Here is a 10,620-nt window from a genome sequence, read left to right on the forward strand (position 1 = left end):
TTGAGGGTGTGACAGAATGGACCCACTTTGTAACTTTAGGGTTTAGCTAGAAAATCTCCTGGTATAAATTTTGGGTATAACTTTTGGGCTATTAAAAATATAATGCACTCGTGTTAAGTATAGTACCCCTAATTCAACCTTGTCCCGAAGTCCCGAGACCGAATCCCAACAATTTAGTCGGGCAGAGCCCTGACATATGTTATGAGACTCAGATCAATCGGAAAGGGTAGCGGTGATCGGGAGTTAAAACACTTAAAACGGGGCATGGCTATTATTATTATTTTCCCTATATTAATTTATAAAATGGTGATGTGAGTTGTTTTTACTGTAGAATTTTTTACAAGTTATTCAAGCTATGTGTACAACTCATTCAAGCTTCTTTTTTTTACTCTTGCCACGTTACCTACAATGCCATCTTCCTCCTTTGCCACGTTTCCACTGCCTTTACACCTTTCTCTACTTTACATCTTCATCTCTGAAGTTAGTTCTTTTCCATCCCATGCTTTCTTTCAGTGTGAATCTTATAATCTAAACTTTGTGAACTCCATTAAAGGTGAGTTTAGCTTTATACTTGGTTCCTCTTTTTTTTTTTGGTGCTTCACAAATCTTCTTATGTTTTATTCATTTATAACTTCCATTTTTCAAATTACCAACTTCTCATAGTAATTTGGGTTTTGCTACTTTGCTAGGGTTTTATACGTCCCCTGTTTCCGGCAATTCCATAAAGGTATTCATTTCCCCCTTTTTGAAATTATTCATTTGATTCAATCCATCCTCTTTGTGTTGTTAAACCTGCATTGTATGGATCGAAATTGTAGAAAATATGTGTATTACGAATCATTCATGATATTAGGTTTACGAAATACTTCAATTTCACATCATTAATGAGTGATTATGTCAGTTTTTCGTTTTTCTACTGTAGCTCTACTTTGGTAATTTGATAGAAAAAGCAATTAGATGGAATACTGTTAGGTTCTCAATGTTTCATAACTAATGTAGTTGAATTTGGGGCTGCAAGTTATTGAATTTGTGCTATGTATGTGTTTGGCAACCTGTATCACATTTGTGGATTTGGTTCAGTAGCATTATATATTGGAGACCTTCAAATCCAGGTTGTATTTTTAAGGAACATAAGTGAAAAAGCAACAAGAATATTGAAAAACACAAACCCATTAAAGGTGAAGTAAAGTAAAAATTATGTATATATGTATCTGTGTGGATGGCATGTGAGAAAAGGATCTGAGCCAGCTCTTTCAGTGAAGTTTCAGATATCCGACCGAGGGTCGAAAACATATATACCTACAAAAATTATAAAACCGGGGGTTGAAAACTTATATATCTAAAAAATTCTATAGGAGAGGAAATTACGGATGGAAATTACGCATGAATAAAATTAATCGAAATTACGCATGAAGGAAACTCTTTTTAGTCTTAAGACTCCTTTCTATTCAAACTTTTCTTTACTTTATATTTTGAAGCTTGAGATCTCCCCTTACTTGGTTATAAGAGCTGTTTTGAACATTACTAATTTATCTCATTTAAATGGGTTAATTGCTGTTCGTGTGTCCATGTGTGTATTAGAGAAAGAGTGGTGCAATATTCGATTTGACTCGAATGTAGTTTTTAAACCTAACAAACATGCAATTCTTAGATGGTTGCAACAGGATAACAGAATCATGTCTCAGCCTTTTAAAATTCTAGCTACATTTTTCATTATTTATGCAATTATGTGTAGCCTCATCTCTTTATTCTCAGTTACAAATTTAGCGTATCTCACCTTTATCGACACTTATGCTAATCGCATGCTTTTTTTTCCTAACTGTTAAGTTGTCAGCTTTTGGTTGTGGCTCATCACGTGTTTGTTTGTTGTAAGAGTGCTCAATAGCTTGGCGTTTGAAGGTAAACACGGTTTCCCCAAAATTTGTCTATTGTTGTGCTTGGTTTTATAAATTGTCATTTATACCTTATCCGTCTTTGCTGTCACTACATATTTACAATTAGTTTGCTGTCCATTGGACATGCCGCCTAGAAAAAAACCTCGCCGCCAGTCTACTGTTCCACCAGACTCATCACCAGGCTCATCACTAACGTCAAATAACAATCATTTTTATCAGTCGTCAGCACAGGTTAGTTATCGCGCTACTCTACTTCGTAACTCATCTGCAAAGAGATCATTATACTTAGATATTGGTGACTGTGATAGAATCTGTGAGTTTTGCGGAGCTTACTTTTGGTATGACGAGCGCGTAGTTTCAGCCTCGGTCAGCCAACGTTCTATGTATACACAATGTTGCAAAGAAGGTCGTGTGACACTTCCATATCCTCAACGACCTCATGCTACTGTTGTCCAGCTCTATGAGCAACTTGACTTTCTTACAAACATTAGGGCATATAATTCTATGTTTTCTATGACCTCTTTTGGTGCCATAGTAGATGATACTGTTAACGATGGTTCGGGGCCTTATGTTTTTAAGATTGAGGGTCAGGTTCATCACTGGCTAGGTACTTTATGCCCACCACCAAATGAGCGACCGCGTTTCCTTCAAATGTATATATACGACACAGAGAACGAAGTTTCCAACAGACTACACGCTTTTGCTTCTAATGGACAATCACGGCTGAAACCTGAAATTGTAGCCTTTCTTCTTAAAACATTAGAAACGTACAATAAGTTAGTTAGACTTTTCCGTACGGCAAGAGACGTGTGTTCTTCTACCGATGTACCACACTTTAACGTTTGTCTTTATGGCTCCAAAAATGCTATGTCTCCAGACCGTATTAGTGCAATTGTATCTGATGGTGATCCGACATGCTGTCGCTTTGACATTATTATTCGACAAAGAGATGGTGGCCCACAACGTATAAACAAACTCCATCAGTCATACATGCCATTACAATATCCATTACTCTTCATTCATGGTGAAAGTGGTTGGTCACCTGACCTCCGTCTACGTTGTAGAAACCAATCACAAAACAAAAAGATGACCATGAACATGTATTACAGTTATCTGCTACATGATCGGTCAAACGTATATAGTCTACTTTTAAGGGGAGGTCGGCTTTTACAACAATATATTGTTGATGCCTATGTATGTATCGAGGAAAGCCGCCTTGATTACTATAGAATGAATCAAAATGTCTTTCGTACTGAATTCCTTCAAGGTGTACATGACGCGGTTCAACGTGGTGATACTGAAGGACGTGATATTGGCAAACGAATTGTGTTGCCTTCGTCTTTCATAGGTGGTCCCCGGTACATGTATAAACATTACCAAGATGCTTTGGCTATATGTCGAGTGCATGGGAATCCACAATATTTCATTACTTTTACATGTAATGTGAAATGGCTAGAGATTGAAAGATATATGGCAAGGTTTCCATCCTTGAAGGCCCAAGATCGGCCAGACATCATCGCAAGAGTATTCCAACTAAAGGTTAAATCAATCATGAATTTTTTGAAGACCAATAAACCATTTGGTGATGTTGCTGCAGGTAGTCTTATAATCAATACCTCTTCGCGCAATATTTTTGTAAACGTCATCAATATAAAACCTGTCCCGTAAGTTATATTGATATAACTTGCTTCTTAACTCCACTGCAGATTTATACACAATCGAGTTCCAAAAGAGGGGCCTTCCTCATTGTCACTTGCTTTTGTGGGTTACTCAGCCGTATAGAATAAAAGACGCATCCGACGTTGACAACTATATATCTGCTGAGATACCAAACCCTATCTTAGAACCTCAATTGTATAAGATTGTCACGGATCTTATGATTCATGGGCCGTGCGGTATAGTTAAACCAGATGCGCCATGCATGTCCTCTGGTTCTTGCTCTAAGAACTATCCAAAAGAATATCAGGAAGTAACATCATTCGACGACAGTGGATATGTTCATTACAGAAGACAATCAACTGGATTCACTGTAACAAAGAATGGCATGAAAATAGATAACGGGTACGTTGTACCATACAATCGTGTCTTATCTATGCATTATATGGCTCACATCAACGTTGAATACTGTGGTTGGAGTATGCTCATTAAATACCTGTTCAAGTACATATCAAAGGGAGCTGATCGTATCCGTTACACGATTAAAAAATCACCTTCCCTTACTGAGGACACACATACTGCTGATTCCCCTCATATAGATGAAATTCGAAACTTTCTTGACGCGAGATTCATATGTCCTCATGAGGCCTCCTGGAGAATACTTAACTTCCTAATACATGACAGAAATCCTCCCATGCAAATCCTTGCTGTTCATCTAGAAAACATGCAACACATCACGTTTAAAGATAATGATCAGCTAGACAACATAGCAGCAAACACATTCTATAGACGCACTACTTTGACAGAATGGTTGAGAAACAATGAGAAAGACAGCAACGGGCGACATCTACGCTACATTGATTATCTCATGGAATACAGGTGGGATCCAGCAGGAAAATGTTGGATGCGTAGAGCATCAAATAAGACACCTGCGATAGGACGGCTCATATACATACATCCAAGTTGTGGAGAGACCTTTTTTTTGCGGATGTTGCTAGGTCATCAAAGAGGTTGTCGTTCCTATGCCTGTATACGAACAGTACATGGTGAACTTTGTCCAACATTTCGTAGTGCATGTGAAAAACTAGGGTTACTAGGAGACGACAGAGAGTGGTCATATACATTTGACGAAGCTGCAGGTTGGGCCACTGCTTCAGAGTTACGTTCATTGTTCACGCAAATGCTATTGTATTGTGAGATATCAAACCCGGTTGAGCTATGGAACCAGCAATGGCGTAAGATGGCAGATGATGGGCATCGGAATCATGACATAGCCAACGACGATGACTTGAGACAATATGTATTATACGAACTTGAATTATTACTTCGTTCAGGAGCCTCTCCTTCATCTCTTTCTGAATTCGGACTACCTATGCCAAAGTCTAATTTGCTTCAGCACTTGAATAACAAATTACTTATGGAAGAAAAGAATTACGATAGACAATTACTTACATCTGAACATGAATCTTCTCGAGCATGTCTTAATTCTCGACAAAGAATGATTTATGAACATGTCATATCGTCTATTTCCTCCGGAAAGCAAGTCCTGGCTTTTGTTTACGGACATGGTGGAACTGGCAAAACATTCTTATGGACGACGATCATTTCAGCGTTACGTTCCCAAGGAAGTATTGTCCTAGCAGTTGCAGCCTCTGGCATAGCATCACTACTCTTACCCTCTGGTCGAACAGCTCATTCTCGGTTTAAAATCCCGTTAGATATGACAGATGACTCAATTTGCTATATAAAAAAGAACACTCATCTTGCCCAACTACTAAGTGAAACATCACTTATTATTTGGGATGAAGCACCAATGAATGATCGAAAATGCTTTGAATCATTAGACAGGTCTCTCAAGGACTTACTTAGTAACTCTGTAAAGCCTTTTGGAGGAAAGTCAGTGTTACTAGGCGGAGACTTTAGACAGACACTCCCAATAATCCCAAAATCTTCAAAGGCAATGATCTTAGCTTCTTCTCTACCAAGGTCATATCTATGGAAGGATTTCATCGTCTACAAACTAACTGAAAACATGCGTCTTCAAAGACCAAATCTTAGTCTGCAAGACAAAAACTTGATCTCCGCTTTTTCGTCTTGGCTGGTAGCTGTAGGCGACGGTATGTTAGGAACACCAGATATAAATGAACCAATAAACACACGGAAACTACAAATACCATCAGAATACCTAATACCTTTTACGAAAGACGCACTCACAAACCTTATTCATTTTATATATGATACTAACACTTTAGAAAACCCATCAGCTGCAACACTATCTACAAAGGCAATTGTGTGTCCCAAAAATGATACAGTAGACGAAATCAACTCAATGGTTATTAAGATGACCCCTGGAACAACCACAACCTACATTAGTAATGATTCAATTACTCCTCATGCTGGTGATCATGGCGATACTGAAATGCTATATCCAATTGAATACTTAAACCTTCTGAACTTTAATGGGCTGCCCCCACATTCCCTTGAATTAAAAGTCAACGCACCTGTCATCCTACTTCGAAATCTAAACCCAACTGACGGCCTTTGTAATGGCACAAGACTAATAATTACACAATTGTTGCCGAGAATTATTGAAGCGCACATAATCACAGGCAAATTTATCGGTCGTCGTGTGTACATACCTAGAATTGCTTTGACTTACAAAGATAACGAATTACCATTTATATTCAAAAGAAAACAATTTCCACTAAGGCTATGCTATGCTATGACGATAAACAAAAGCCAAGGGCAATCACTAGACAAAATAGGAATATACCTACCACAACCGGTATTCAGTCACGGTCAATTATACGTAGCATTATCTAGAGCAACTACACCCAATGCACTAAAAATTCTTATTGTCCCACAAGAAGGCGATGACTCAAACACAACTAATAACATTGTATACTCTGACTTCCTAGCTGAAATAAGTAATGTATAGAGACACAACACATTATACACAGATTCTAAAGCCATTTGTTCCAATAGTGTACATAGATAAAAGACAGATTTTTTTACTTTTCCAGTTCAATAATGTGTATACTTATAGCATTTACATTGTTACATGATATATATTATATTTACATACTGATAATGATCATCAACCTACAGCAAACTGACGGTACACACAAAACAGTCATCTACATTCACACAACGATGTCTTCCAAGCGTCTGTCTAATATGAAAGAACATGACAAACCAGAACCAATTGAAATACGGGTTGTGAAAACATGGATACCAGTGGGCAAAAAACAAGAGCCATCATCTAAAAGCCAAACTAAAAGCCAAAGTCAGGAGCTCTGTTACCTGTTCGTTGACAAACACGTAAGCTTGCTTTTTTTATACATAACTAAATTAACCTGTCGTATGCTCTAAGTAACAGCATCTTGATTAATTGCAGGGTGACGCTATTGAGGCAATAGCAGACCAAAAGGAACAAGCATACTTTGACTCAATCATCAAAGTTCAGTCATGCTACAGGGTCAACAATTACATAGTAGTTGAGTCAAGAAAGTATATGCCAACCGTACAACACAGCGCTTCCCTCAGAATTGGAAAAAGAGCAAGATTTGTTCCCTTATCCGACACCAACATACCAACCCAGTACTTTAACTTCGCTAATTACGAGGAAGTCAAAAGTCGATCAGGGTCAACGAAGTTACTCACAGGTATACACACACACACACATATATATACACATCTAAATTTTAGATACAGACTTGGTAATATATGAAGTCTAAAGTATGTGTCAACTTTCAGACTTCATAGGTCGAGTCAAAAAGCACTGGCCGAGTACCACAAGAACAAACAAAAGGCTACGAAAGATTGACATGGAAGATGACAGGTTAGATGACATATAACCTTTATGACATCTTTTCCATAAAGCTAAGTAATAATACTTTTGAATTGAAACAGAGAAAATCCAATTGAGATCACTTTATGGCCAGAAAAACGCGACCTCATCGGGAATGAGACAATACCTGGCGATATTCTGGCAATCACATCAACCTTAGTCACTGACTTCAACGGTTAGTTCTTGAAATAACATTAAATAAACTCACATGATTTTGTGGTTCGTTTACTATTACTGAAACATAAATAAATATGATCAAAGCTAATATGTTATCCTTTTAAACTTCTAAAGTACTTATGTTCCCAAAAGTTTATGTGTATCAGGTTCTAAACAGTTGGAATCAACAAATGCAACAACCATTTTTGTCAATCCAACATTCCCAGAGATACAACATCATGTTGACAGGTATTCCATTCTACCAATTGTAGGCATATCAATACCAAGACAAACACTATTTTATCGTCTGTTAATGTTAATCTTAGGCTGAAAGCATCACTGGCAGGAAAGACAATACAGCCCGCAGAGAACACAGTGACAGTCCAAGAGCTTAAAAACATATCAGCAAACAAAACTGTCAACGTCTCTCTCCCAACACTTACATCTCTTAAATTCTTAAATACAACCCCCATTCAATCTAACTTCATATAGCTTTTTTACAGGTACCACAGTCCCGCTTCACCTGTCATGCACAGATAAAAGAGATCTATGCGTCCCGTAAATGGTACTATGTCCAATGCTCTTTGTGTACAAAGAAGTTGTATCAAGAAAAAAGTGATTCAATCCACTTTGTATGTGAGGATGATGAAAACCCACAACCGAAGTACATGTAAGACAAATATACAATCCTTAATATTCCTAAAAACAAACTATCATGGATTAACATTCAATCCTTGACTTAACAGGTACTGTGTAAACGCATCGATCATTGATGCAACATCGTTCACTGATGTGGTATTCTTCAACGACGTCATGACTGACATGTTGGGTACTACCTGCGAAGAAATGATTATCAAGCAAGGATACACAGATCCCAAGATACTTCCAGACCCAATCGTTGAGAAAATTGGTAATCACATGACATTTAACCTGACCGTAAAGGACAAATCAATTGTTGTCAACAAGGCAACTGATGCTACCAATGGCGACACTACACCAACTGATCCTCATACGATCACTACACCACCAAAGGCCCTCATGTTACCCCCACCAACACCAAACCGCAAGACCACTACGACTAAAAGGGCACTCCAGCATTCACCAGGTAACTTTACATCCAAAACTAACATTAACACTCATTAGGTAGGTATAAGTATAGTTCAAAATAGCTAACACATATAAATTTTACAGACAAAGGTTCTGGTGAAAAACAAGCCAAATACTAGAAGCCTAATCTGCTATGCGGCAAGCATCCTTTTGGGAAGGTCTAATCTTTTGTACAACGCTTGCCAATGCAGAAAAAAAAAGTTACATTTTGTATGCTATACAAAAAAACCCCAGTTTTAAGGCCTGGTGAAATCCCTTTTGGGTAGTGCTTCTACGGTTCAGACCTTTTGTACAACACATGCCAATGCTAGAAAGTAGTATTGAAGAAACACAAGTGCAGGTCCCTTTTGGTCATAAATTCTTCAAGTTAAACTTTTGTACAACACCTGCCACTACCAGAAGGAAGGCCATACCTGCGACTACAAGAAAGAAGCAACGTTTTGTGTGTCATAGATCACAGTTTGTTTGAATATGCAATGTGCTAAAATATGTAATATGACGTAGCAGCCTACACTTCTTTGTACTACATGAACTATGTGTTTAACTTTATCTTCAATGATATAAAATTAGACCTTTTAAAAATTCAGCACTAACATACCGCCGCAACGCGCGGGTCGACCAATCTCGTTATTATTATAGTGTAAATAATAATAAATAAATATATATAGTAGATGGCGAGACTAAAACAGAAGGAAGAAAAGAAGAATGAACACTTTTGATTGTTTTGATGGGATATGTATTTATAGTAGTTCTTACTCTTTTGTAAAGGCTACACGTGCCCATTAAAGATTACTCAACCTTCTTCATTGTACACGTATACAATCAATTTCTATTTGTAAGATTTTTTTTATGATAATATTATATTATTGTTATTTACGTAATACATATACATGAATAGATAGAATGTTGATTTAATTATTAATTATTTTATTAATATATATATTATAATTAATTTAATTACTTTACTTATTTGACGCGTATAACTTCTAAAATATAACGTTTTGTAAAATAATAAATATGTCATTAGAACCAGAATATTTTTGTCTACATTTGGTTCTAAGTTTTATTAAGAATAGAGTAGGTTCAAAATACAATGTATTTTTATATTTTAATTATTATACGGTTCATGGGTCCGTCTAGTTACTTCATAATTCTAACAGGCGATTTACCCATAATCTACCCGTCTAATAATATAAGTTTTTATATACTTTTATTTTATTAGAAATGTCACCCATATACAGGCCAATTAATTAAAATATTATTTCAACCAAATATATATAAAATAGTTTTAAAACTATTTGGGTCGAATAGTTATATTTAAAAATAAACTAGTTACTAGTTGCTAGTGGTTAATAAATTTAACCAAACCTTATAATTTATATGATAAAAATTGGTATGTTACACTGTTGGTCTCATATATTGTGGAATTTTCGTTAGGAACAGGCATTGGTGAGAATCTATGCAAGCTGGATCCATTACGAATAAGATAGTTTTCGATTTTAGACAATGTTATATTCTTTAAACGTTCATCTGAAACAACCAATCATGAGTCTTCTGTTCTACTGATTTTATGTATCTTTTTTAGGACATGCACGTTCTCCTCTTATCATGTTCAATTTTCGTCGTTGGTAGTTTAAGCTTGAAAACAATTAGTGGTATATTATCATGACAGATACCGTATTTTTGAATATAACTAACAATGGTATCGACTATAAATGCTTGTTGATTATCGATGTTTAAATATATATATTTACAAATTAAGATATGGTTGTTTATATGTGATTTGCATTTATTATATAAGTTCTAACTCATATTTACAAAAAAATTAATGTAACCTTAAATCTTGAAGTAAACAGTAAAGATGAATTCCATAAAAAAATCAATGAAGAAAAAGAAAAGTTGGAAATTAATATTAAAATATTGAAAGTATAAATTTCAGAATATCTCTTTGTAGAC

The 10,620-nt window shown here is 36.2% G+C and overlaps 1 protein-coding gene across 2 annotated transcripts; it reads left to right on the plus strand.

Moving 5' to 3' along the window:
- Positions 1-438: 438 nt before the first annotated feature.
- On the plus strand, positions 439-9,246 carry LOC110868534 (replication protein A 70 kDa DNA-binding subunit). Of its 2 annotated transcripts, XM_022117726.2 has the most exons (13): positions 439-553; positions 690-727; positions 1,828-1,899; positions 2,002-2,126; positions 6,660-6,872; positions 6,949-7,216; positions 7,308-7,392; positions 7,464-7,576; positions 7,725-7,806; positions 7,884-7,980; positions 8,061-8,227; positions 8,304-8,662; positions 8,749-9,246. In XM_022117726.2, exons 4-13 carry the CDS (start codon positions 2,019-2,021, stop codon positions 8,781-8,783), a joined length of 1,527 nt encoding a protein of 508 aa, XP_021973418.1. In that variant the 5' UTR covers positions 439-553; positions 690-727; positions 1,828-1,899; positions 2,002-2,018; the 3' UTR covers positions 8,784-9,246. The 2 variants fall into 2 exon arrangements, with proteins under 2 accessions (XP_021973418.1, XP_021973420.1); XM_022117728.2 differs by lacking the exon at positions 2,002-2,126 and having other exon boundaries at positions 440-553.
- The last annotated feature ends 1,374 nt before the right edge of the window (positions 9,247-10,620 follow it).

The sequence above is a fragment of the Helianthus annuus genome, chromosome 7 (assembly GCF_002127325.2).
Source record: "Helianthus annuus cultivar XRQ/B chromosome 7, HanXRQr2.0-SUNRISE, whole genome shotgun sequence".
NCBI lineage: Eukaryota > Viridiplantae > Streptophyta > Magnoliopsida > Asterales > Asteraceae > Helianthus > Helianthus annuus.

Excerpts from the sequence above, each read along its gene's own strand:
- LOC110868534 (XM_022117726.2), top strand. The coding sequence starts at position 2,019 with ATGCCGCCTAGAAAAAAACCTCGCCGCCAGTCTACTGTTCCACCAGAC. Across the intron at positions 2,127-6,659 it reads TTTATCAGTCGTCAGCACAG|CAAACTGACGGTACACACAA; the intron begins GTTAGTTATCGC and ends ATCAACCTACAG. Across the intron at positions 6,873-6,948 it reads ACCTGTTCGTTGACAAACAC|GGTGACGCTATTGAGGCAAT; the intron begins GTAAGCTTGCTT and ends GATTAATTGCAG.